This window comes from Camelina sativa, chromosome 3 (assembly GCF_030686135.1).
Source record: "Camelina sativa cultivar CO46 ecotype springtype chromosome 3, ASM3068613v1".
Taxonomy (NCBI): Eukaryota; Viridiplantae; Streptophyta; class Magnoliopsida; order Brassicales; family Brassicaceae; genus Camelina; species Camelina sativa.
In genome coordinates, this window is record NC_141882.1 from 25,616,088 (window position 1) to 25,644,031 (window position 27,944).

Here is a 27,944-nt window from a genome sequence, read left to right on the forward strand (position 1 = left end):
ATATTACAATTATAAAAACTTTAAAAAATAACATTTAAATTGCAAACTTAAAAAACTTATACTAAAATTCAAAATACAATACCAAATATTTATGAAAAAAAAAAATTTAAATAAATAAAAGAAAAAAAAACAAACAAACATATTACTTAATTTATTAAAGCACACAAACATTTTTGGAAGAGAAAGAGAAATGAAAATTATCTCGATTGAAAAAAATCTCAACCATTCTCGTCATGCCACGTAGACAAAGAACACTCCTAAAATCTGTTCTTATTTAAGACCAAAAATGTGTTCTAAACACAATGTTCAATAAATTTATCCATTTATTAGGCTAATAACAGCCCAACTGTTCTGCCATTGCAGATGGCCTTATATAGTATACCCATTTGTGATCTAAGAGCCGATACGTGTCAGCATTGTATTGGTTGAACAAAAAAATAGAAAATGGGAAAATTTGGTTGAGAGTATTTGGGCAAAATTTGGAGCAAATCAGTATTAAAATTTATCATTTTCTTCATTTATGAATTGCACTTCTATTGTAATATGTATTAATGTTTTTATTATGTTTTCTATGTTTAAAAATTAATTAAATGCAATATTTTCTATTTTTATAAAATCTTAAATGTTTACACATTTATACCACTTCTATTCTATTTACAATTTATAAATTTAAAAAACAATATTTTAAAAAATAAGAGACCCAAAATTAGAACCTACTATTAGAGGAGAAAATTTTAACTAAGAAATCATGGATTCTTAAATTCAAAACAATACACAATTAATTCATAAAATAATCAAATGTTTAACAACCCTCTTATAAGAACCCACCAATAATCTTGCCCTTTTAGAAAATTGCAAGGAATGTCACTAAATTTTAAGGAAAACTAATATTTGTGTTTATCTCCTTAAGAATCTAAACCACATCACAAACAGCTAGCCCGTCTAGCTCAGTTGGTAGAGCGCAAGGCTCTTAACCTTGTGGTCGTGGGTTCGAGCCCCACGGTGGGCGTTGTGTGTGCTTTTTGACTTTTTTTCAAACTTTCACTATTCGTCCGAATACCATTAAAAGATAAAAATGGACGTTATGATTGTAATCAATAACCTTCAGATTCTGCGAGTATAATAGTTATGCATTGGTTGGCGTCCAAAACTATATTATTTGGGAAATATATGTAAAAAAATAAATAAAATTATATAAGGTAAGCCCCGTATACATCTGATGTGATACACGAGTCTAGTGTTGGACAAGTCTGTACAGTACCAGCACAGATCTGCAGACGTTTATCATATATACACACTTAAATATTTTCTACGATATGATTACCAAAATCCTACACCAGAAAAATCTGAACAAAATGAAATGTCCTTTTTCCGCCAAAGCTGTGTTTTTCATCTCGCCCACCTGAGAACAAAAGCATGTCCATTAGATATCAGCGCAAATGCTACCACTCCCGATTTTTCGTAATGACATTCGAAAGCAAACGCTAGATGCTAAACCATGAAACTAGAGCTTGTACCAAAACAATAACTGATATTTGTGTTTTTGTTATGGTCAAGAGAATGCAAAACACCAACGTGCCATTAAACGTTAACCAGTTGCGTTTAGATACAAATTGCAGTTGGTTATAAGCTAAAAGAAATAAAGAAACAAAGCATTGTTCAAGCAAATGGAGAAGAGGAAAACGTCTTTACCGGGGAGGCCAGAGGGGAGATTGGAAGGTGAGAGAGCTCAAAGATTCTGACAGCTTCTACGAGCTTTAACTTGAGCTTGAAGAAGGGCTTGTGCCAAAGGTTGAATATGGTGTAACTGAAGCTGGCATTTGTTGAGATGCCCCTTCAGCCCAAGAACTCTCAGACATTGGGGAATATGGCCTTGTCACTTTGTTTTTCACCATTCCCTAAAACGAATACAATAATTAAAACATAATCTTAATTTGGTTCCTTCTTTGGCATTATCATTTCTGTCGCTGTAATATCACTAATAACATGTCAATTACTAAAAGGAATGGCGTTATCGTAGTTAAAAGTGAAAAAAAGCTCTTCTCACCTTTAAAGCATCCTCCCCGTACAAGTTAATGGCTTGATCGATGGCTGAGTAAACATCAAAGGCCTGTTTGGTGTTGGGGCTGCACTTTACAACACGGACTTGTTCCTTCGAATCATATGGCTTTGCTTTCAGATAAAGAATAAGCCGCGAGGGTGGAGAGTTAGGTTGGTCTTTTTTCCCGTCAGTCAGCTCCATGGTTCCCAGATCATTCCATAGAATGTCCCACTGTATAGAACACGCATCTTTGGCCGGGATAAATTTCCTTTGACCCATTATGTTGGAGGGTTGCTAGAAACATTAAAAGTTCGCAACTGTCAAGAGTATTTCTTGGATAGATACAGAAGACAAACACTATACCAGTTAAACCTTATGCGTATATAGAGAGAAAGGAGGTATTGTCTAACTCACTTGTAGCAATATCACTCTTCTATGTGTGATCATCAGAACTTTTCCCTTTGGTAGAATGAAATGACTTTCATAGGCATCTGTTAGTGCAAACTTCCCACGTACTTTAAACAGATCAACCTGCCCCAGGAATGATCCAGATTCTGCCAACTGCAATATGACCTGCAAACACAAAATATTAGAGAATTGAATTTGCCAAAGAATAATCAGTTACAAACCAATATATTATCAGCACCAATATATCCATTCCTCATCAGCTAACTGAAAGAGAAACGACTAGTGCAAGTAATACATGTTTAAACAGATTTATGAGCAAGACTTGTACCTGTCCCTGTGCTCTGTATTCATTGTAAGGACGAAGTAAGCTATCAGCACCAACAGCTCTTGGAAGTCTCCGACGAAGCAGTTGTTCATCTGAAGTTATGGCAGCTGCTATCTTCATCCTCATGGCATTTGCACCTTCGGTGGTCTTTGACAGAAGATCCAGAACTCCGCTCACAGGTTGGGCAGCAGCACCAATGATTCCTTTCCCAAAACCAGAGACAAAGCCTTCGACACCTGAAGACTTTGCACCTTCAAGAGGCTTCGTCAATATGCCTGTGACTCCTCTAAACAGGCCTTTCGCAAAAGCTCCACCTCCTTCTCTGATAATATCGCCAAAGTCCTCAACACCTTTGTTCTCCTACCAAATGTGAAAAAGAAACATATGAGCGTGTAAATGGAGCAAATGTAACGCAAGAAAGAAAAACTGTGCAAGCCCATACTTTCGTTTAGTATCAGAAGCCATGGAAACATTTGAGTGTTAAGAGGATATTTTTCTATATTTTAGGTGAACCGATGGAAGGAAACTTGTCTTATTATGTTGTATCAACAGGAAACAGCAACATGCACAAGGAGAAAAAAACAAAGCCAGGAAGAAACCTGTCTCTGACGACTTTGTATGAATTTTTTGTCCATTGATAATGCAGCTATGCCCTGACTCATATGTCCAAGTGCGCTGCTTGCATTGCCAAGAATATCAACACCTGAAAGCAACTGAAGAGGCTGGCCAAGGAGATCTTTCTTTACGTTCCTAATAGCATTATTGATCATAGTACTTTGGCGCATGGATATGTTCTCATTAAATCTCTCACTTATGCGTACCTGTTTGAGGATAATAAGATAATTAGAAAAAGAAAAATATATGAACATTCAGCTAGGCTGGAATAAAAGTGTAGCAAGCAGTACAACTACAATTACTGACATTTCAAATTCTAAAAACTACCACACCTGCCGACTATAATTGGTGATCCTACCAAGTAAAAACAAATTGATGGACATAAACCAATTACTGAATGTTGGCCAAATGGTGCATAATGATGGTATTTAATTTTCCCTTTAGCTACAAGAAACTTGTAGTTATCCAGAGAGGTGTTGGGAAAAAAAAAACCCTGAACTATCCTCTATCAACCTATGCATTAGTAGGCCAATTTTTGTTCATTGGTATCTTAATAGGCTATTCGTGTGCTACACAAAAATCCTTATTGCTGGTTAGTTTTCCCACAAATGAATTACTCTGGAACACTTACTGGCATGTTTTCTGTATTCCCAAGAGCAGTCATCAGGGATGACCAAAATCCAAGCACTCCCCTTGGCCTTTGACTGGGGGACATGGCCATGGATACTTTAAATTTAACTTCCGAGATGTTAAGAACTCTGCATATTGGATGGTGTAACTAAAGGTAAGTCTTGTGAATGAAATATTCATTCCGTAAACAGCATATATATAAAGAAAACCCTTTACATACCCGATCTGAATGAATGGATCAACTGATACAGCCGTCGACTTTGAATCGGATAGTCTACTCAAGTTGGCTTGCTGGATCATCTCATGAATGCGCCAGATAATAGGTTCATGAATGTTTACCAGAAAGGCAGTATTTTCACGTCCCTATTACAAAGAGACATAACAATGTGAACAAAAATTTTAAATGCAATAAAAGAATTGTTTAGGTTGAAAACGGATACTGTATAAACTTACTTGGAAACCTATATACGGGTAGGCACGGAGATCGAGACCAGCATTTGATTGCAAAGTAACAGAAAACTTCAGAATGTAATCAGCTTTGTCTCCAGTTCTCTGTGGTCTGAACAGAACTGGCATTGGAGCCAATGGCAATTGGTTATCAACTTGTATTCCTTGCATCCTTAGTTTGAACCTGGAAAACAATTAGCGTTAGCTAAAGCCCAGTGTGCCTTGTTTGTATAACAGCCAACAGACTCTGATAAGCGTGAATGGCAATTCATGATCTTAGCAAATATTTTTCGTTGGAGATCTCAAGCAAATCCTTTTCTGCATCCTAGATATACTAACCCCTGAATGCATAGAGACGGCAGCCACATTCATCGAAAATCATTATGGTCATTTCAGAATAGCTGAATTGGTGTCAATCTTACATTTGTAAAATAGAGCTACTCCTAAAGAAAATGATAAACTCACCTGCTAAGTCCAGAGCCCAAGCCGGTTGAATATGCCACAAAGAGGTTTTGCACTGACATGTACAGTATTTCCTCAGGAGCATGATCGATTACAGAGATTCCAAGTTCAGCAAGCTCAACAATCACATGAAACTCAGAATCTTCCGAAGCTAAAAGATGAGACTGCTGAGACTCATTTCCAGATAATTCTGACAGAGATGATGCTGGAAGTCTTCTGCTTATGCTTGAAGTAGGCTCAATTGCTGGCATCCAGTCACTGATCCTGACAATATTCCTTTTGTCCTCCTTTAAGATAGTAACTCGTATGGGTCTGGTAGGTCCATTCTCACTTCGTGGTGGATGATCACCTATCTTATCAATATCGTATTTTTCTGATTTAGAAGGATCGTTTCCATCAACAAGGAGTTCAAATAGATGTCGTCTACCAAGATCTTCCCAATAAAACGAAGCAGCCGCGTTAGGAGGAACAAATTGCCAAGACTCGTTGACACCATCCACTTGGCGATAGCGAATAGGAAGAAACATGGAACGGTTCTCGATCCTAGGAGAGTTGATTCACATTTTAGAGGATACAAAACATAGTCAGATATAGTAGTGAAAAGACAATATTATACGAGAGAGTATACACTTTTGGAATCAGCATAAATGAATTCATGCAATTTTTTCCTCGGACAAGTTTCCAGTTTTCGGAGGAACACATGTGGCAGCAATTTTATTAATCATAAGTGCAAAAATGATCTACCAGTTGAAAAAATTACCATCTACATAAATCCTAGCAAAGACAGTACAGTGACATCAGACAAAAGATATCATCTGGCAGATAATTGAAGCATGTATGTTTTACCTGTAAGGGCCAGAGATAGAGTTAGGTCTGAAAATAACTTCATAACGTGAGTTCTTTGTCCCGCTTCTGACTTGTACTCTTAGCTGCAATTGATCAGTCCCATCTTCTCTTGAAACAGGGACACGCATTATGCCTTCGCTAAAGACACTGAATGGCGTGCTCCATCTATATCCCTTCACTCGTAACTACAAATGTACATCGCGTAAGCTTATTAATCATCACTAAAAAAAGTTACAGAATATAAAGGTATTTCACATACTTTCAGCAACTCAAGCCGGGTGGAAGACTGCCATCCAAAAAGTTTCGGAGGATCAGAAGGATTAATCCATTCTTCTGTCTGACAATCGCACTGTTGAATACAGATGCTCATGCCCACCCTGTTGATGAATAAGGTGTGTGGCTGGAGATGAATAACCTGAGAAAAAAAAAAAAAATATATATATATATATATAGTCATTTAATGGTAAATTCGTCAACTGAGCGTCAGAAAATACCAAGTTTAACTAGATATTCTAACCCAGACAAAAAGCTAAACGCAAGGTTACAAGTAAGCATTGATCTGCCTCTAAATCATCTAGATATAATATAGCACGAATTTCTAATACATAGCAACGCTATGTATACTTTTCACAGAAACAGGAGAGATTAAGCGGAGGCTAAATAGTATTGTATGTCAAGCTAATCCGTAGAGGACTCCACAGACAAATAGCATAAATTAACACCAACAAGAACACTATGCAAGAGCACACATTTGATCTCAGACAGTTAAAATGTACATAAATGTGATAGAACAATAAGAAAATTGAAATCTCAAGACAGTGATATCTAACCTTTGTTCTGTCAGATGTCATATTTAATACTGCTGAGAGCATGTAGTATGAGGCGTCTTTGCAGAATGCCTTTACATCTATGCGTTCCTGGAACAGAAGTTGTGGTTAATAAATGAGAGATTAGGAGGGAAATCTTTCATATACAAATGAGTCAGAAATTGTTTAAGAAATAAAACACAGCCATTAGTTTTAAGTAAGTCATTTCTGCTTTAGCTAGTCACCTTCTTCTCAAGCTCAAGAAGAGAAATTCCAGTACTGTAAATATCAGAATCCCGAGCTGCAATAGCAATACCAATTCGCGGGGAAACATAAGAATCCTTCTGAGACGGAAACAGCACAACGCCACTCCGGCCAGCAGATTCTTGTGGAGAAAGCATACTAGGCATTGGACTAGTATCCTCAATAACCTCAAGCACTCGGACATTTTTCTTTTGTTGTCTCCTCTCCATCGAAAAAACTGGATTTTTCTTAAAAGATTTGGAAGCCCTAGATAGACAGGGAGAGCCAGCTTCCACATTTTCTGAAGGTTCAATCTCCACTACTCTATAGCCTAGAGGAAGATACGAATCATTTGCAATCCAGTATGGGACAAAGAACCTTATAGTCTTTGGTGCAGCCCCTGTTTCTCCCACATCACGTTCGATACTTACACGCAATCTCCTGAAACTCCAAAAAAGAGTTTACAAACAATATTCATTTCATGGAATATGGTATTAGGTTATGTAAAAGAAAGAAAATCTTCATTTGTTAATTCTCAACACACTAGGTTCCATCAACAATAAGATCCAACTACAGACAAGATTTTCCTAGGATACTGCTTAGCTGAAAAGAGATACAAAACGAAATATAATTACTGCAACCAATGAATATTTTTTTATCCACCATCCATGGTCAGAGCCATAACCTTAACCCCATTTTTTAACAAGCATTTATTCAACATAACAATACAAATGTATATAATCAAACATTTGGGGTAATAAGTACACATAAAGGATTAACAATTTCAAAATATGAGAGCTGAAAAAAGAAAAGAGTTAATAGAGTTACAAACCTTTTGCTCTGTTGATGGACGAACCAAAAGGATGACACGCTGTCACTTGAAGATAGATCTAAAATAGGAATAGGATCCTACAAGAGAAAAATTAATCTCAGTGATGTTCTCATGTGTGCGTAGTTTCTACTATAGAATATTGTGGCCAACCTTTTCCAAAGCCCAACCACCATGGACAGCTAACGTAAGATACACAGGTCTCTGAATATCTGCCGAATATACGTGCGCACTCTTCCTTGATGATACTACACCATGTTGTCTCTCAAGATATGTGCCTTCTTTCGTCTTTTCCCACACTGTGAATTTGACTGGACAAGGAAGTCTATTTTCTAGCTTCAAAGGAGAACATATAGAAATTTTCCAATCATATACAGGTGTATTGAGGTCTGTATGAAGAACTGACGCATCTGCTCCTACACTGAGCCATAATGGTTTACTCCCAGTAGAAGGCTGGCAGCAGAAAAGCATATCCTTCTTCTCAAGTTGGTTTAATTTCAAAGAAAATGCAGATGCCCTGCTGCTTTGCTTGACAGTATTCTGCCGAGTAAGAAACCCTTGATCAACAAATGGTTGATCTTTTCCACAACCAGAACTCACCGCGATGCACGAACCCCATGCATAAGAATGATGAGGGTTCTCAGCCCTTGGTCGGACATGGAGGCACTTTTCATTATCCTTTGATAAACATCCCCATGGTAAAACATATGAAGATCTTGCAGCAATCAATGCATTATGATTGCTTGCTCCCGAAGAGACATTCTGATCAGAAGATATGGATATCTCTAAATTGACATCTGAATCATTTACAACTGAAGCTAAACATCTGAATGTTGCGTGCTTTCTTCCATTTCTCATAGAAACCTCCATTGCAATAAAATCATTTTGTAGGGATTTCGGAGCAATACCAAGCGGAAGCAGCGAGCGAACGCTATGCCATGAGTCATCAGGGCGAACTCCAATCCAGAAACCAGTGTCTCCGTCAACAAAATCCTTACTTTCTATATTTCTTAGTGTGTTGGGTATTGTAGTCTTCTCAAAGTAAGATGTTGAGATAAGCAAGCACCCATTGTCATGTTTATCTTCAGCATTCTTTATTTCATGAATCAAATAGTAAAAATTAAGAATACATGTTATAAAAGCATGAGATATATGTAAACACACCCTAGAATAAATGAAAACCAACTAACCTTTCTCTGAAGGGTATAGGAACTTATATTCTCTGCATCACTTGAATGATGTAGCATCCTTACTGAAGCTATCTTTCTAAGCGTACTCTCCCCATGTCCAACAGGAAACGAAAGCGACCCGACGACCTCCCCTGCATTATCAACAGCTAACTATCAACACTTGTACAATCTCGACTATAGAACTCTTGAACACATGTCCAGTTATATTTTATTCATCTATCTGGTGTGGACAATCCAAGGACTCACCGAAAAATAAACAATGCAAATTCAGTCTCAAAAAGAAAAAAACCACACACACGTAGAGGATAGTTGAACAGGTCAAAGAAAAAAGATCTAAGAAATAATAGGATGGAACCTTTTCCAGCTTTCGCAGCAAGGTTTGTTACCTCCACCTCCAACCTGGCCAATCCCTATAACAATCAAATGAAAAAAACAGCTAGTCATGTAAGATAAACTCCAAAATCATGACAACTGTTTCCAGATTAAAAAGGCATATTGTAGACAGACATACCAATCTAACTTGTACCACTAACCATCTAAATCAAAATGAATACTGGGAAAGTAACTAGGCTTGATATACGATTCAGATTCAATGCTAATTCTAGGCTTAATCACTTATGTACACCGCATATTTGAAGGAATAGAGAATATGAACAAAGTAAGCATAATAATATAAACAGGTCCTTATGTACTACCTTCCTAGGAATTTCAAAAATAAAAAGTTCATTCCACTTGGAAGTGCACTCCATCAAGTCGTTGACAATTGTAGTTGAAGGCTTCACGCACTTTGTCCTAGCACTTTGAGGAAAAAGTTTTTGTGGTTCTGCACCCTGACTATCAACAACGAGACGTAGGGTGCAAAAGAAATTGTGACTATTACCATCATCTATGATATGTAAACCCTGCAAAACAAAGGAAGTGCCATCTTAACCATAAAAATTTCTAACAGGCCACTGTAAATATTTCAAATGATGTTAAAATACTTGTATAGAAACCTTAGCCTCAAGAATCTGTACAGTCATGTAATTGCGTGCTTCTCTAGAGCTGTCTGCAACATTTAACCTATTGGAGAACCTTGGCGGTGGAACCCAGACAGAAGTGTTTTCGTCGTGACACAATTTTACAACTACATCTGAGTTCTCCTCCAACTTTTTCAGATATATGTCACGGCCGAGTTTATTCTCTACCACAATGGTCTGAAAATCATCTTCGTCAAGAGCTGAAAAAGCTGAAAGAACCCCACTCTCACGAGAGACGGCGGATTCCTGTACCACGAGAGATTAGTAAGTAGGAAATTATGTAAACTTATACTTACACAAAAATAGAATAAAGAATACTTCACTTCTTTCATTTTGGCCGCTCTTTCTTCAAGTTCTAATTGCCTTCTCCAGGACACAACAGCATCGCCAAGAGTTTCAAGGTTTGCAGCACTAACATTTATGTTCAAAATGTTAGTAGCAGCAATTCGCAGTCGTTTTCCTGGCTTTGATGATTGGTTCAAAGCAGTATCATATGTTTCCATCCTACAAAGTGAAAGTGAGCAATCAAAATATTATTCGAAATACTATAACTAAATGCAGTTTTATTTCCAGTTAAGTCACATCATAAATAAAACAAATAACTGTGTTTACTTGAATATTCCATCAAATGGCTCTATAAGCGGCTCCCAGGCTTCCAACTGCGGGTTAAATGTTGAAGCAGCGATTGATGAAATGAGTACTGCATTCATGGCCTCAGGACGACCATGAGTTGCTAGTTTGATATTGGTGACAGTTGTGTCAAAGAGAGGAGTCATCTGGAAGAATTCAGAATAGGATCAAGATGTAAACACTGGATTCCAAAAAATTGGCTAATAACTTTGACCATATAACATACCATTCCATGTAAACCATCTAGAAGTGTCATGGAGAAGCATCTCAGCTTAATTTCCGCATTTACATTATCCTGTGTCTTCGGCTTCACCGATTCTCCAACAGCGAAAGCCAACCGACTTGGAGGCCTTTTAAGATCAGCACGCGCAAGAAAAGTGCATGCCTACACAAGGTATCAGCCGTTATCAGTATAGGAAAAGATTCAGGGGTTCCTGTTATAGTCGAACACGAGGGAAAAATCCTTTATACTGACACTGAGAATTTCACTATGTGGGTAGTTAGAGCTAACTAAAAATGGATGGTAGCAATTTCACGGTTAAATTATAAAGGGGGAGCCTTCAAAGAAAAGAGACACAGCATCCTAAATTAAATGGGTCGGCCAACCTGATTGTCAACTTTCCAAATGCTCCAGCATTGAGAAGACTTTGAACTTGAAGATCTCGTGACAGAGGCTTCATATATGTTGGCCTGGTTAACAAGATCAATCCGTGGACAACAAAACGAATCCACACGTGGGGCCTCATCAAATTTAGAGAGAACACATCCTAGAGAAACATAACCAGGAGGTGCAACAGGAAACCAGCAAAAAACTTCATCAAAACCTTTCCCCACAATATGTGCGACTTTAGTGAACTGCACAGGTTTTGCAGCAATCTCAGAGTCATCTGCTTTGAAGAGTATACCAAGTGCAGGTGGCTCCAATCTAAGAGAAGAAGGACTCAAGGTTACAACATTTGTATAACAAAACAGTCCCTTCACAGTAGCTAATATAGAAAGTAAAGGTTAAATATTTACTAACCCTTCAGTTATGCTATCACCCAATATTGCAAATCCAGGACGTGGTACAGGCCTCCATATTGAGACAGGTCTACGAAGATCACCACCCTTGTCCCACCAGATTCTCTCAAAGTTAGGCGTTGAAACATGATAACTAGTTGCCTTAGAAATTGACCTGAGAATGTCCCATCCCGATGAACTTCCAGTCTGGTCGCTTGTTTGCTCGCTCTGAGATCCACTTGTCGATGATTGGTCAGATAATGGAGATGTCTTCGACTGAAGGGGATTCCAAAGAAGACAATGACTGAGGCCAGGGCTATATTGTCTAGAAGGTTCTGCAGTTGAAGTGTGAGCATAGAATGATCCAAGAACATTATCAGCACGCCACATGCTCAATCCAGACTCAAATAATGAACTGGAGGGCACAGTGTATATGCACTCAGAGAAACTGCTGGAAGATACAAGGTCAGACCTCAGACAATAAACAATGTGATCAGCTGGTGGCTCACTTCCTAAATTTGCAACACAACCCATAGCAGTGTATCCTGCAGGAGCTACAGGCATCCAGAGGGAACACTCATTGCTATCACGGGAATGTGGAACATTAGCCCCTTCTAAACCTTGAATAACAGAGAACAGGCCAATACAATTAAACCCAATTGGCTTCCTCACACGCCCGTATGTATTACTTACTGCCATTACAGCTTGTGTAGGAGGAATTGCCCTGTAAGGAAAATTTTAAGGGAATTAATGATATAATGTAGATTAACTTCCAGAAGAAGCAAACATATGTACACTGGACCAAACTCTTGTTCAACAGTTGTAAGCACTGGCACCAACATGTTACACCCAACTACCCGTTAACCAAACAACTCCAATATAATAAGAGCTTGCTTATTTTTGATACGGAAATGGTTTCATATGAATTTAATAGACATAGCTCAATGCTATTTATAAGTCTGAATAAATAGTCATTATAAAACATAACGTTTTTCTAACCTTCAAAATTTACTTTTTGTGAATAGTAGACGAGAAAAAAGGACTATAACCATAGTTAGCTTTGTTGTAGGGATAAAAATATTGATGAAAAGATACATCACAACGAGATATACATGTAACCAGATGAGCCACTAATATATTACCTTGACGTCACACAGTCTCCCAATATGACATAGTTTGAAGGAGCCTGCGGTCTCCAAATTGTGAGGTTGTTCCTCGGTCCATTTTCTGCTTATCATCCCCAAAACGAAATAATCAAAAATGCAAATATCTGATACACTTGCTAAAAAAGATGGACAATGTGGTTAGACCAAAAAATCAAACAGCTTTAAGGTTAAACCATGCCACATAACTTACTGATGCCATACCTTTCGGTGAAACCCAAATCCTGTGGAAGTTGGTGCATGAAGCTAAAGGAATAGCATTTCCAGATTGTAAAGCCCCAGTTACTTGGCTCTGCAGGTTCAGTAGGAGAGAAAGAGCACTCAAAGAAAGGTGCATGTATATGTCAGTGGAGGTTAAGGACATATTTGTTTTCTCTTTGACAGAAGTGTATCCCCCGGAGATATCAACTGGATCAAGAATGATAAGACCAGAACCAGTTTCAACCACCAGGTTCTTTAGCAAAGCTCGAACCCAGATGTCATTTTCTTTTGAGGCATACCTGTTGAAGGAAGAGCAAGATTAAATCCAACAACATAACAGTAAATTGAAGATCCACTTCTGCAATTAGTTAAGAAAACAGTTTGTTTTCAAAGTCATGAGCAGGATGTAGTGGAGGTCAGATGGGGGTTACTCTAGTAGTAGAATCATTTCCTTATACAGTCATATAGATAGTAATCAAGCAATCATATTAGTGTCTGCGGAGATAATGGGTTGACAGACTTAAATCACTGATACTATGGTATAGAGAACGCTGCACTTACATAAAATTAAAATCCAATTTCACTCGCAAAAGCTTTTCTACAGCAGTGGAGTCATCCAGAGATGATTTAGTACCATCAAAGAAGGTGAACTCAGGAGAAACAACCTGCACAAAAACAAGCTATGAATTTAACAAATACAGCAAGACAGGAATTTCTGGTTCCATTAATCAGATAGCCTGGTATCCAGAATTTGTGGTAGATTCTGGAGAAGGTTGAGGAAGTGACCTCTATGTAACAAATGTTATGAGTCAAATGTTATCATTTTTAATTTTCCATTAAACAAAGAGACGAAAAACCACTATAAAGTGCACTCAAAACTTAAATAAACCAGTGAGTAAAACAAAATCTCCAAGTAAACATACCTGAGCTTCAAAGGTATAACTCTGACCAGACTTCGAATCATATTGACAAGCGTCTGAAACATCTGATGATTTGTGCACATGGCAAAGCACATTCTCAAGATTTGATGAGGCGTTTTCTAACATTGAGATGTCAACACCATCTTCCGGAGAAAATAAACAGCTACTATCGTTACTCAAGTAAATGCACTTGCTCAGAAGCGGTCCATTCTGTCACATAGAATGAAAATTTAGAAAATAAACAGTTAGCATAAATCACGAATTTTAGAAAAAGGCGAGTGTAGAGCAATGATTAGAAAAAGAAAGTTCTTTCTCCAATTTTAGAAAAAGGCGAGTGTAGAGCAATGATTATAACAAGAAAGTTCCTTTCTCCTCTTCACGCTATAAGCGCTTGGAAAATGTATAGAAATTTACTCTAAGCATGCCAAATGAATCTGTCAATTATATAATTTAATATTAAACTGATTAGAAGAGAAGAGCTCACCTTAATTTTCACATTGATGAACCGCAACCTCTTTCCATGTCCAACAATTATGATGGGTTCTAATCTTCCTATGTTTAAATTCTTCTCTCCTTGCTCACTCAAAGATACTACCTTTCCGCATCCGTCATAAGTATACTCATCAATGCCTAATGAGTCTGCTACTAACTGTCTACACGGGGACAAGTACACAACATCTTCCGTCTGTTTATAAAGAGGCTCAGAGAGAATTATGCCACGACTTCGGGTGATTGGATCATTTGTTGGATCTAATGTTTCGTCTCTTCCTGTTATTGCACGCAAAGCTGGAACAAAAAATTCACCAACCGCAAGAAGGAAGTCAGGAACAGCTAGGATACGAGGTTGTTGAACCCGCAAAACACATGACTGAGAGGATGCTCGCCATCTATAATCCATCAGCAACATTGTTGAACATGGTGCGTCAAAATCAAGATCAGCCCTAGAGTTGACTCGCTTAAAGCTTCCCTTATTCAAAGAAAAGGGAAAAGATCCAGAGGAAGCTTGCTTGGAAGCATCGACTGATGAGCCGAGCATCAATCGCATTTCAGGCTTCGTGTTAGGACGGATATCAAGAACAGAAACTTTAGGAACTGACACATACAAGTCTGTCTCAGATAGTGACGTCATCCTGTAGGATACCCATAATCCTTCTAGCTGTGAATCACAGATTGGTATCTTAGATATGTGATATAGTTCCTAGAGGACAATATGTACAAGGATATAGAGGAATCAGGCTCAGAAGCACGTACCGCAACATGAGCTAATGGTGACTCTTCATTAACACTATTACGTAACTCGAGAAGAGCATAATTGATATCAACAGCCAGTATGGTAACTGTACGTGACATTATCATCTGACTATTCAAGTTAACTTTGTCAGCCAGTAGACGCATTTTAGCTTTGGGACCAGAACTGCTGCCACGGAAATCTGGAGGTAGCTTTGGCTCCTCAAACAAATTCATGGTTGTGCAACTTACAATAATATCATATTCTTTGTCAGATATCACAGCATGCAAGAAATCAATCTGCACAGAATATATTGAGAAAATAAGTTAATATAAATAATTTACAATTCCAAGTTCAAGCTTCCCTGGAAGACAATGATTAACATAAAATTGTGTTTATTCCATCTTTGGTCTCAGATAGTAAGGCAATCCTTATAAGATAAGAAGGTTTATAAGTATGGTCATATATGGTCTAGCTATACAAGAGGCAAAAACAGCAAACAAACTTACTTTGTTCAAAGTCTAGGTTCTTGACACCGAAAGCAAATATAAAGTACGTCAAAAATATAGCGAATAAGTAAACTCGTACCTTAACCTCAACTGAAACTGTTGGGACTTTTTTAAAAACATCTCTTAGGCTGCGCCGGACAAAGATGTCCAGTCCCTGGCCTTCACGTATCATTGGTTTACCAATTGAACCATTTATGCCCACTGACATATTTAGGCCAAGAATCTTTACAAAAAGAACAATAGAAACAATCAGCAGGCTAGAGTGTTCATTCCGCACGTCAAAATACAAGTGTTCCATATATATGTACCTTCGCATGAAGAACATCTACACGTACAGCACTTGGGTCTTTCTCCGGACACCCATGCCAACTTATATCATTTGATACCTCCAGCTGACCAAGGTCAAGTTGAATGTAACTGCAGGAAATGGAAGTGTGTTGAGATTTTACCAAGATTGAGAGAAAAGGTTAAGTAACCCTTCTGGAGGTTCAGCAAAAATAGTAACATGTTGCAGACCTCATGCAAAAGTAGTCAAGTTGAATGTACCTTCTGGAGGTTAAGTAATCTATTTTGATGGCAACCTTCTAGCAATAATGATATAGCTAGAAGGTGTCAAAAGCACTAGAGAGCCATGAAAACTTAAGTATCATCCTAAACTTAATAAGTATTTGTTAGCATAGCACATATTAGGAATTACCACAAAATATTACTTACTCTTTGCTAAGAGAATCTCTAGGGACAACAATTATTGGAGTGTCTAATGAAAGGTCCAGTTTCAGCGCAGTAGCACCATCCATTTCATCTTTCTGGATTAGCCACTCAAATCCTCCAACTTTGTCAACAAGTTTAATGACTTCTTCAGTATGAGGAGTGGCAAGTCCCATGAAGTACGCTGTGACCTGAAAACCATTTCATTGGGTAGTTCCACAATAAAATGATGTCCAAAAAAAATGAGCATTTGAATAAACTTCGTTTCCATTATAAATCAATTCGGTACGAGGAAGATTCAGTGATCATGCTACCTCTTGAACAAATCTGTAGAGGAATACAATACGAACAGCCGATAGTTTACCAGTTAAGCTATAATCATATCCTTCATAGTCGTCATCTCCAGCACTGTAGGAACTGAATTTGAACTGCAGAGTAGAACAAGACTAAGCAAATGACAACCACATCCAACAAGAACAAACATTATCACAGGAACAGGAATAAAACCGTCAAAATTTTATAAATTCTATTCAATACCTTGATGAGAGACTCAACACCAGGATCACGTATGTCACAGAGCCAACTCCAACAGTTTCCAGATTCCAACGACTTGTCACAGAGTTTGAAATTTCCCAGAGTCCCTTCTATCGAAAGAGAGCTCGGGTGAACCTTGAAAAAATAAACAAATTTAGCCAAAGCTGATTCTCTATGATTAAACATTTAAACTACAATTAACTTTTTACAAAAGTGCCATGAACAAATTTGGTTTTGTTTAACTACTGGATAGGGCAAAGATTAAGAGAAAAGTAAAAAACAAAATCAAATACATCAAATAAGATGCCTTAGGTCAATATATCTTACCTTAATGTCCAACACAAATCGTTCCTGCACAAACATCGCAAGCTGAGAACCATCCTCCTTGTTAAGAAACACAGTCACATTATCAACATTCATGTTCAGGTAAAACACAACACGGTCCTTGCCATATCCAAGTAAGCCTTCAATGCGTCCACTTTCATCATTTGTCTCTTTCTCACTATCAGATTTCTCAGATGCCGAATTGCTGGCGTCTTTAGCATTTTCAATATACGATGCCGTGCTCAAGTCAAATCCAAAACCAATTAGAGCAACTAAAGTTGGTCTGCTACAAAAGAACTCCAGTTTTGACATGCGAATGCTCATCTGAAATTGATTTCAAACAGAACTTAATAAAGCTGATAAGAAATATTTGCCGCACTAAGATGTCCTCCCATGGTCTTAAATTACATACCTGTGTGTCGATTCCATTATAATCGTGGGAACTGGAGCTCCTCGTCAAGAAAACAACTGATACAAAATCAGAAAATTCCCCACCCTGCACCTCATAGAAGACCTCATCGCAAAGAACTTTTCCCTGAGTTGTATCTTTTTCATGAACTATTCCTTCAGCATCCTCAAGTCCCACATGTTCATCGGAGTCCATCATCATGCTGCATTGAATCATATCCATATCCGGAGTACCTGGTTCTGTAGGAGACAGAAACTCTGGCAAAGCATCAGTGTAGGCATCTTCATCATCTGCATGTCCTACAGGCATCTCCTTGTCAAAAGAATCCCATGTTTTTAATGATTCTTGAATGTCTTCGTTCTTCAGAACAGAGTACGCCAAATACTGAGCACTTCCTGACTGCTGCTGCTGAAGTTCATCTTTGATTTTCAGAGAGTGCAACTTTGTCCTAACAGTTAAACCACTCTCGGAACTTATCACGTGCACCTGCAAAGCAAACACAATTCTACATCTATTAAACTAGTCTTTTGTGTAAATTTTACACAAGGAAATGAAAACAGCTTAGAAAAAATAACAAGGCATATCAGGAAGGGGAACCCTCTAAGTTGACGAAAGGCAAAGGAAAACTTGAAAGATGAGGCTCCTAAGATATCAACATGATTTAGAAAACAATCCGCTGAGAAATTTATCATTAACTAATCCTTAGTCAACAATATTGTGGCTCTATTGGTAGTTTCCATCTCATCATCAACAGCTTAGGCAAGATTAATGAAATTATATAATGTTAACCAAAATCCTAATATCATGAGGTTATATTGTCTAAGTTTCACACAACCAGCAGGCCTTTTCCTTTTCCCCTTCTCTCCTTGGCACCCACGGCCCAAAACACACGCATATAACTCACTACCTCAAAACTTAATGAAATGAAATGTCCAACAAACACAAACCTTTCCTCCGGAAGCAAGAACCTTAAGAAGCAGAACCTCTTCAACCTGCTCATCACATTCAACTTTTATCTGCGGGATATATAGAATTTATAAAGTCAGGTAAAAACGAGGAGCTGCTTTCACAGAACCTATGAATGTTCCTAATCAATAAGGCATGGCATGCAAATAGCCCGCATATAAAAATATGTTGAAACAGCTAACCTTTCCATACAAGTACAAATTCGTCTCAACCAAAGCACCAGTAATAACTAGATCAGCAGCTTTCATATTCCTGGTCTGAGGTTCATGGAAGTCACCATCACTCGTTTGACCAAGTATATCCCCCGACAGAGGTGCCTACAAAAGGAAAAGATATTAACCAAACCAATGCATTAAGAAAACCTAGAGAAAAGAAGAGAGGAGATTTTATAGACATACAGAAGCTTGATAGGTGGCTTGGACCAAACCTCTCAGCCAAGCTGCCTTCTCCTCCCCCTGAAATTCTATGATCCAAGTGCTAGAAGATTCCAGGGCCTGAATAATGCATAAGATTTATCAGATAAACAGAAGGTTGTAAAGCAATATATGCGAGCTGGCTTTTTCTCCAGTATAACATCGAAACAACTTCAATAGAAGTATGATCCAGAGAATCATATCACTATCATTCATCTTTTTGTTCAGGTAGGAAGTCGTTCCAAGATTTAGCAAGCATAACCAATTTACCAAGAGAGTATATTTTATTCCCTGGACAACTTACATATTTTTCAGTTCTAATATGAATCCAATTACAATAAAGCAGCTTAGCGTACCTTTTTAAGATCTGTTCCCCTTATACCGACAGCAAGACAGTATGGGGAACCACCAACATTTGCAGGTGGAACCTCGAACACTTGCCTACCAGCCATGCTGCACATTTAAGTTTATACTTTAAATGTCGTTTTGTAACATATGCAAAAGTCTCTGTAGTAGAAAAGAGCGCTTGAAAAAACAAAAGAACAAAGGAAAAAAAAAAGAGAAGAGAGAGAAAGCACGTTAAAGAAAATAGCACAAACCATAAATAACGTTGATAATCAAGTGACTTCTCTGATTCCAATGTATACAGATATAAACCAGATAGAACAAGGCGACAAGATTGCCAAGTAGCAATAGAGTTGCCAATTCCCTGATATATCAGATTTATAAAATCAAAGGTAGTACAAATAAACCAAGCTTGCAAAGTACATATATATCATAATGCATACCTTCCAAACTAAGATTCTAGCATCACCAGCAAGATCTGCAGGACTCCAAGGTTGGATTCCATCTGGGATATGATCAACAGGAGCTTGACTGTAGGTTTTCATAGCACCATACAAGATGTCGAATAATTGCATGATCCTCATATATCTTGTTGGCGAGAAATGAACACCAATATTTGGCACTTGGATGGAAATTCTAGTGGATGGGTAACTTGGGTGAGGTACTTTGATCTTTAACAAGAAATAGACCAGTGTCAAGTAGAAATGCCTTACTGTAGCAATTGACTCTTAAAATGATATATTAACGCAAAGGTAATACCTGATCAACAATAACTGCCATTCCACACCTATCAATAAGGGAATAAACATTGTCCGCTTTCTCTAGAATGGGAGACAAAATTGGCTGATTAGTGAAATCTTCCATGAGTAAACTGCATCCTTGGTTGTCAGATCCACAGTCTGTAAAGAAAGCAGCAATATCTCTTCCCGAAATGCAGAACCGGGAATATAAGTTTTGCCTTTGCTCCTCAGACCGAGTATCCTGCAATTGTACAAGAAATATAAGAAAACAGAAAGGAAACACTGGTAGACTCGAAGGGCTAGTCTGGAAACTTTTTTTTTTTTTGAATGAACGTTATATTTATTCAAAGCAGAAAAAAACTTTTTACAACGTATGTAACCTGAAGCTAAAAGTTCAACAGTTTTAAGAGTGAAAAAGACACCCCACTACAGAAACAGCAGTTAGTCTGGAAACTTACCATGGTGGTTAACGTGAAATTACCAAAATCCAATAGGAAATGGCTACTGCACTTGGACGATCCTGAAGCTCTCAAAGGAATTCTCACCTTTGGAGCATCAAGATCAATGTCGAGAGCAAATCTGAGAAACCAAAGGCAAAACATAAGGAGAGCCGGTGAAAATTATGCTACTTTGAAAAATGATTAAATAATTAATCTAATTTTCAACAGATTACGAAGACAAAATCTATAGTACCACGGAACACACATTCCACTTTAGTGGCTACCAAAAGGTCCAACTCTGAACATATGGACAAAGATAAAAGAAGGACATATAAAGTCCAGTTTAACTGTTCTAACCTGCTTTGCTCCTCCAATACTATTTGAAGTTGCTCTTGAGCCCGTCGAGTCACTTCCTCTAGTTTCATCTGAAATTAACAGTAAATATAAAATTAAATTAGCCGATAAGTATGCAGGAAAATAAACGTACATTAAAATGAATGATCAACCTCAAAAGGATTATACATGTCTTATTTTCACCAATACAATATAAATAAGCAAAAAAAAATATGTAAGAAATAGGGTAGAAGTGGGAAAATTGCTGCTGATCATTAATACCAATACCTGAAGTACAGCAGCAGTTTCCAGTGCAACAGTAGGGCTAACTGCATTACTTCGCTTCACAAACTCCAATACACGATCATAACTTTCAGTCCAGATCTGCAAATAAGTAAAACCTCCAATATACTTAAGGCAGTGGTACCAGGTAGAAAGACAAAACAACAAATAAAATAGGGGGCAAGGTGGAAGTATTATGGGAAAAAAATACCAAGACAGAACAAAAAGAAATAACATAAAAGCATCGAACTAAGTCAACTCAAATATTATAAAAGATAAAAAAAATTGGGTACGTAATTCAGACATCTTTGGCGTCAAAATTAGACAAGATTGAAGAAACAACTCTTCCTATCCCCAAGTACCAAGTTATCTAATCCGAAAAGAAAACAAATTATCTGTTCTGAAGGGAGTGTTAGTAATCCCTTGGTGGCAGCTGGATTTGGTAAAAATAAAAATTTCGTCGTTGGTTAAACTTTCATCATACTTACAACTGAATTCCGAACTTAAAAAAAAAACATAGGACCATGGGAGTTTCAAGTAAATTCTTAATTTCCAAGAAAATTTAAAAACCTACTCCCTCCATAATTCCCAAAAGGGAAGCAACCAGCATACATGAGATTTAAATTCATAAAACTCTTTCTAAGGCCCCATGACAATTGACAATCCCCAATTTTCAGGAATCCATGCACTTTATTCAATACCACCAACTAAATATTAGATATATGCTGCTATACTCTGGACATATCTTACAGTTATGCGACTATTAGGCAGATGATATATGTCCATGTTTCAAGAGCATACAATATATGAAGAGATTACCGTAGCATGACAAGGGGATATTGTGGCTGATAGCCTCCAATCAATGTTCTCTCCAATAGGTGCGTTCACAAAACTAGCCATCAAGGCATTTGTCTTTCTCTCACTGGATACACTCTGCAAAGCCAGCATGAAACAGAGAGGGGAGGGGGGGGGGGTCAAACTTCATTTTATACGCAGGAATATAGAATATTATCCAAGAGATTGTTGACCCTGGTAATAAGGTGGAAACTGAAAACAAACCTGCGCTAGGGAACCTTCTGGTGCAGATAAGCCATAGAACCTCAGTGATACATCACACTGAGTACTTCGATATCTGAACTTGGTCGTCACATCGAGCTGCTCAAACCTACCACACAGCACCTCAGTCTGATTTATATCAACAATCCTAGCCGCACCTTGACCAATTGATACCGTTACAAGAAAGTGAGTCATATTCTGCATGTCTTTTCCTGAATACAAACTCATCTCTTCATCTGGCTGATGACTCAGTAACTTATTTATGGACTTCCACTCTTCTTTAGTCAATCCTTCCTCCGTCAATTTTGATCCATCAGCCACACTATCGACGTCAGGATCATCTTCAGCTTCTGTCCGCCTGCATGGATATGGTAGCCACAAAATTCAGAAAACTAAATGGTTTCCACCAGTGATTTTGCATTCATGGCTACGACAGGAAACAAAAACTGAATAGCCAAAAAAGCAAGACATATATCTTTACAAAGAATCAGCAAACCCCAACTGACCATTTGAATGAGAACCAGCCACCCTTTTTCAGTTTTCTCTGCTCAGCTGCTTCTTTTGACTTTACAGATTCTACCTTTGCATGTGCAAGCAACCTATGATGGCAATACAACATAATACACGATAAGATAAGTCGAAAGGAGAATAAAGCACATAGGCAGAACAGTGACTTTGAGAATCATAATGAAAATGGAAAGTAAGAATAGGAGAGCTTGAACTTCTTCTGAGCCAAAGTGGTATGATTAAACTAGCATTTTAATTGTTCTCAACTATATAACTGACGAAGAGACTGGAACACAATTACAGACGCAGCCAATCATAAGAGGGCAGTACCAAACAACTACAACAGCACATAGAAGCGAGCCTAATAGCACCTACAGCCTGCGACTACGACAGAGGCAATAGCAAACTTAACCACTACGAAAATGTAAGGCAGATTCTTCAGAGTGGAATCTACTTCAGTATAACAGAAACTTAAATACTTAACCATGGTCATGTGAACTTCTCAAATAAATCCAGAGATTAAGCGTCAGCGGAATGGAATTCCAATGGTATGCATCACAGGGTGGGATTTTCATGTTAAGAAATCACATGCCTTTTAATCAAAATGTTGGCATATGATTATTACCTCCATAAAAGAATCACTTTGGAATCAAGGTCCTTTTCGATTTCTCTCATCTCTGGGTAATTAGCATTTGATGACTGCTGCAGAAAATTGGCATACAGCTGAATATAGCGCCGACGTAACTGGCAAAGATGGTGGATACTATCCCAAGAAAATCGATAACTGAAATGGGGTAAATAAATGCAAAAATCAGATCAAACTAGAAAATTATTCGACAGATCAAGCGCAGTCATACATTACCAGAAGACGCTCAAAACTATTCAGGCTAAAAACCAAATAGCTCTGACAAATAAATGCTGTTTCATCTTCTATTATGTCATTGAAATCATACATGAGAGAGTAAAATGAAACAAACATGTACCATAATCTCTTTTGTTGCAAACTAGCTTGAGCAGCAAACCGCCACCACAAACGTGGAGCCTCTGAAACAGGAACCATGGGCCTTAAATGTGAAATCTCTATATATGTTTTGTATCTGGAAACAACTTCAACCAGCTTTATCCAATCATGATATTGCTCCTGTTAAGAAAAAGGGCAAAGAAAAAATACAAGAGAGTTAAGTCCAGCACCTCAAGAAAAAACGAACTTGCTAAGCAGATGCAATATTATTCTCTAATGAGTCTCACGAAGCTGGAATACAGAAAGATATCAGAACCCACAGGAAAAAGGTACTGTTAACTCTGGGAAAAAAGGTTGTGGCTCTAAGTCTGAAGCAGAACTTAAAGATTATGAAGATGTTTGGCTGTTTGCTTTTGAGCAGATGAAAAGGGGATTATATAATCCAATATTGTAATGTTCTGTAAGTGTAGTTTTCCACTGTTGTGATCTTTGCAACATTTGTGTTATATATAAAACGAAACACTTATGAGGAAAACCTAGAAAAAAATGGGGAACACATCCCCCAAAAAAAATAAACCAACTATATCAAGTACAGAAAGTGGTACCTCTGTGATAGTCACGTTAACATCATTAAGGATAACTGATGCCCTTTCAAATGGAATCTCCGGATTATTTCTCTCCTGGTTGCCTAACCGGTGATATTTAAGAGATCCATTGATAGGGGACAATAAATAGTGACGATTTAAGGCCCATTTCGACTTTATTTTTTGCTCCGTCTGCGCCTTTATGCCATCTTCAAACATCTGAAGGAAGGCAGTCAAATTTATATACAAAACACTAAAAAATCATTTCATTTGACTAATAACCAGGCCAAAAATACAACGTAATCACCAAGAAAAAATTATGTATGAACAAACCTCAACCCATTCTGCAGGAGTAATATCATCCCACTGCTTCTCTATTTCCCAGGGAAAGCTATTAGAATCATGATACAGAGCAAGTCTTTCAAGCTGCAATGACTGTTACAGATACCATGTGTAGCAAAAAAAAAATTTGATTCAAGTCAATAAGTCGCATCATCATCATTCATAACACTCCATCGACAGACCTCGTAACAAATTACATTTCAGTTGAAATCTCAGCATATCGTGAATTAGCTTAAACTATAACTAGCATTCAAAACGAAGACAGCAAAAGAAAAGGGAAACAATAACTAACTGAAGACAAACAAAAATACAAATTAGGGTATCAGAGCCTGGAAGTGTTTCTTAAACTGCTACGTCACTTTATCCATGTAGTTTTATGGCAGGAAAAAAACACAAAAAAAAAAAACAAAAAAAATCCTTTTATAACTCAACCAATGTTTTATTGTATTTGAGACCTCTGGGAGAAGAGTCCTTGAACTTAAATGAAAAAGACCACAAAATGAGTTATCTTCGAAGTCGGAAGATATTTTAAGGAAAGGGAAGACTAGATTTGTATTCCAATTATAAACCGCAAGAGAACTCAAACGTCAAACCATAGCTGTTTATAGTCCAAACACACATACTTTGAAACACTATGTTTTTCTCAACTTTCAACTACTTCAGCCAATTGAGAAAAGAAAGGAAAGAAATCAAAAGTTCACCTTACGAAGTTTATCCAAAGCGCCACTTGTGTCAAAGGTCTCATTTCCTTCTTCATCCATTGTAACAGCTGCGAGCTTGGCCAAGGTGATGCCCGCAGCAAAGGGGTGCCCTGGATTACTAGAGCATATAGTTGAAATAAGAAAAAATCTATCAAGCCATCTCCAATAAACACCAACAACAAAGATACTTAAAGTGAAAAGAGAAACAAAAAGGCAAAACAGCCACAAACCTGGTAGAATCCTCGTATCTAATATGTACATTGCTGATGGAAACTTTCAGATTACCAATAATAGTAGCAATAATCGAACCTATCCATGAATTTCCTGGTGGAGGCTGAAAAGAACCAACCAAAAAAGAGCTATAAGTTATAACATTGCTTAGCGTAAGAGAGTTTTGTTATCTAGTAGTTAGCAAGGTCTGCATATATCCTTCGTAAACGATTATAAGGTATCCTCTAATCTGATTAGAAATACCCCCTAAATAGAAAATTAAAACATAACAAAAAATTAAGTTATCAAGTTTAGAGACATACACTTCCCAGCTTCGATTTTGCCCTTGCGTCAAGAGTTGCTGTTTCTGCTTCCTATACACATGAGAATGATAACTCAGAATAACATCAACCTTTATCTTGTTGATGAAAATGAAAATCTAAGTCTCATGTAACGATTACATATAGAAGCATCCATGAAACTGCATCAGCCAGAAAAATTAAGTACCTCAATCTGCTGAAGCTTGGTTTCTAGAAGCTTTTCCCTGTCTTCCTCCTAGTATGTAATTAGTGTAAGCAAATTCAGTACCAACCAAAGTAAAAAGCTTAAAAGTGAGACAAGTAAACATACTTAACAATTCCAACACAATACCTTAAGTGTTCGGTCATCAGGGGCAGGATAAGCAAGGACGAAGACACGGTCGATTAGAACAATGACTGGCTCTTTCCCCAAACTTTTCCAAGGGACCTGAAAAAAGGTTTGTATAAGCCACTTTCAAATTTTACATTCGATACCTAGCCATATTACAAGAGTTTCCTGATAAAAGCAGCGTTTGCTGCACTAAATCGAAGTCCAAGTTCAGAAATGAGGGTATCAGCCAACTTGCAATCTCCATGACATTTGACTTCGTATCAAAAGCTTCAATATATGCAACACATAGAATGATATGCATATCTATTTCATTTTTAACGTCAGCACATTATCTAACTAAACATGTAACTTTGTACCTCAGAAGTCATAAACAGTGACCTAAAATTTTCCACTCTGATCACTGTTACCACCAACATGTTCGTTATAATCTAAACTGAAATTGATTTCCAGCACTTCCGTTTTACATCATTAAATGAGAGCATCACACATGAAAACAGTTCTGGTTATGTAAGCACTTAAGATGTTTTTCTTCTCTCGAAATCCCCAAATGACCCTTACATATATCAGGATTAGTATGTGAGACGCTGCAAGTAACTATGGCAAGGATTACCAATCCAACATAAATTTCTCCACAGCTCAAGTAGGCAAACATTTGAGAAAGAAGAAACATGCTTTATCTGTCAAGCGTACAGAACAGGAACAGTGGTCTGGAGGAAAATCATCAAAATTTCCAACAAGAGAGAAAAAAACAATAGCAACCTTCAAAGTGATGGTTCCAACAAAACCGGATTTGACAGCTACCGGAAGTTTCAGTGAATTCAAAGCCGCTGCCTTTAATTTCAAATCTTTAAGAACAACATCACCTAAAAAGCAAGAAAACCCAACATCAAAAACAACAACTGACTAGACAGCCAAGGGATTACATCTCTACATAAATCATAAGCAGTCTTTGCACACAAGAATTTTCAATACGCCCTAGATATCTATATAACAAATTTAAACCAAAAATAAAAGAAAAAAAAAACAACCTTTCCAGACACTAATTCTCAGAGCCTCTGTCGAGAGTCCATGCACATATTCACCCAAATACCTCCGAAGCAGATGCAGTACCTGAATACCGAGTCGCAATTAATAGATACTCAATTCAATCAATTAAGGTGGACACAAAACTAATTAACAAGTTAGAAAAACAAACTCTGACCTAAGAGCAAAGATTTCCTGCACAACATAATCACTATAATTGCAAAAGAGTATCCAATTAACCATCCAAGTCACTAACTTAGAAAGTCCCTTCAAAAGTCTCTCATTTCTATTCTAATTGTTAATGCACTATTCAACTACTAGCAGTAACAGCTACTACCATTACTTCTCTCACAGAAGCTAATAAAACCCCATTTCCGCTATCGACATGTACATAACCATAGATAATTCCAAACACATTCCCATACGAAGAGTCAAGCTAATCAATCACACCCAGCATCACAACACCGAACTTACACCCAAACGCATCATAACTTCTAAAACTAAACTCGTCGCAAATCCCCAAAAAAAAAAAAAAAAAATAACAAGAATGAGACGGAAGGCTTACATGAGCTTCGAACATGGCGGCGAAAAGAAATTAAGCTAGGAGATGGGAAAAAAATTGGAAAGGTTTCAAGTTTGATTGAGAAAATCGAGGATCATCGAGATCCGAGAAACGAACCGACTCAACATGAAAAAGAGGGAAGCACGATCTCAAAATTCCAAATCGAACAAAGGTTCTTCAAATCCCAGAGATCGATCTACCGAGAGAGAGAGGGAGAGAGGATAGAAGAAGCAAGAGACTCGAGAAGGAGAGAGAGAGAGACGGTTTGTGAGAAAATGAAGAAGAAGGACTCAGAGAGAGAGGGATGAGTTTTCAGGTAATATACGTGCCGGTCCTAAGCTC

The 27,944-nt window shown here is 37.6% G+C and overlaps 1 protein-coding gene and 1 non-coding gene across 4 annotated transcripts; one reads left to right on the forward strand and one right to left on the reverse strand.

The window, feature by feature from the left end:
• Positions 1-936: 936 nt before the first annotated feature.
• TRNAK-CUU (transfer RNA lysine (anticodon CUU)) lies at positions 937-1,009 on the forward strand. Its single transcript has one exon. It is a non-coding gene; the product is annotated as a tRNA-Lys (tRNA).
• Positions 1,010-1,171: 162 nt separating this feature from the next.
• Positions 1,172-27,944, reverse strand: LOC104777719 (uncharacterized). Of its 3 annotated transcripts, XM_087506782.1 has the most exons (63): positions 27,606-27,944; positions 27,046-27,127; positions 26,777-26,880; positions 26,018-26,113; positions 25,874-25,921; positions 25,690-25,740; positions 25,387-25,490; positions 25,157-25,274; positions 24,447-24,548; positions 24,135-24,332; positions 23,552-23,709; positions 23,194-23,352; positions 22,568-22,660; positions 22,065-22,419; positions 21,825-21,938; positions 21,012-21,107; positions 20,748-20,815; positions 20,409-20,529; positions 19,970-20,191; positions 19,654-19,881; positions 19,465-19,574; positions 19,222-19,318; positions 18,851-18,946; positions 18,635-18,769; positions 18,434-18,502; positions 17,490-17,972; positions 17,081-17,401; positions 16,757-16,888; positions 16,534-16,647; positions 16,226-16,410; positions 15,820-15,928; positions 15,591-15,734; positions 15,026-15,301; positions 14,259-14,930; positions 13,778-13,984; positions 13,416-13,519; positions 12,858-13,153; positions 12,633-12,717; positions 11,513-12,214; positions 11,098-11,416; positions 10,718-10,876; positions 10,474-10,637; positions 10,185-10,365; positions 9,838-10,107; positions 9,538-9,744; positions 9,198-9,252; positions 8,843-8,973; positions 7,806-8,744; positions 7,656-7,732; positions 6,826-7,264; positions 6,605-6,691; positions 6,034-6,189; positions 5,775-5,959; positions 4,932-5,471; positions 4,473-4,650; positions 4,240-4,382; positions 4,021-4,147; positions 3,374-3,595; positions 2,778-3,134; positions 2,456-2,614; positions 2,048-2,335; positions 1,693-1,898; positions 1,172-1,402 (listed from the first exon to the last, which is right to left on the reverse strand). In XM_087506782.1, exons 1-62 carry the CDS (start codon positions 27,618-27,620, stop codon positions 1,758-1,760), a joined length of 12,393 nt encoding a protein of 4,130 aa, XP_087362908.1. In that variant the 5' UTR covers positions 27,621-27,944; the 3' UTR covers positions 1,172-1,402; positions 1,693-1,757. The 3 variants fall into 3 exon arrangements, with proteins under 3 accessions (XP_087362908.1, XP_087362909.1, XP_087362910.1); XM_087506783.1 differs by lacking the exons at positions 19,465-19,574; positions 23,552-23,709; positions 24,135-24,332; ... (7 more) ...; positions 27,046-27,127; positions 27,606-27,944 and having other exon boundaries at positions 23,194-23,216; XM_087506784.1 differs by lacking the exons at positions 1,172-1,402; positions 1,693-1,898; positions 2,048-2,335; ... (19 more) ...; positions 10,718-10,876; positions 11,098-11,416 and having other exon boundaries at positions 12,030-12,214; positions 12,633-12,772.

Coding starts and splice junctions, on each gene's coding strand:
- LOC104777719 (XM_087506782.1), bottom strand. Junction 21,108..21,824: donor TATCCCCTTGTCATGCTACG/GTAATCTCTTCA, acceptor ACTTATTTGCAG/ATCTGGACTGAAAGTTATGA. Junction 10,366..10,473: donor CCATTTGATGGAATATTCAA/GTAAACACAGTT, acceptor TTCACTTTGTAG/GATGGAAACATATGATACTG.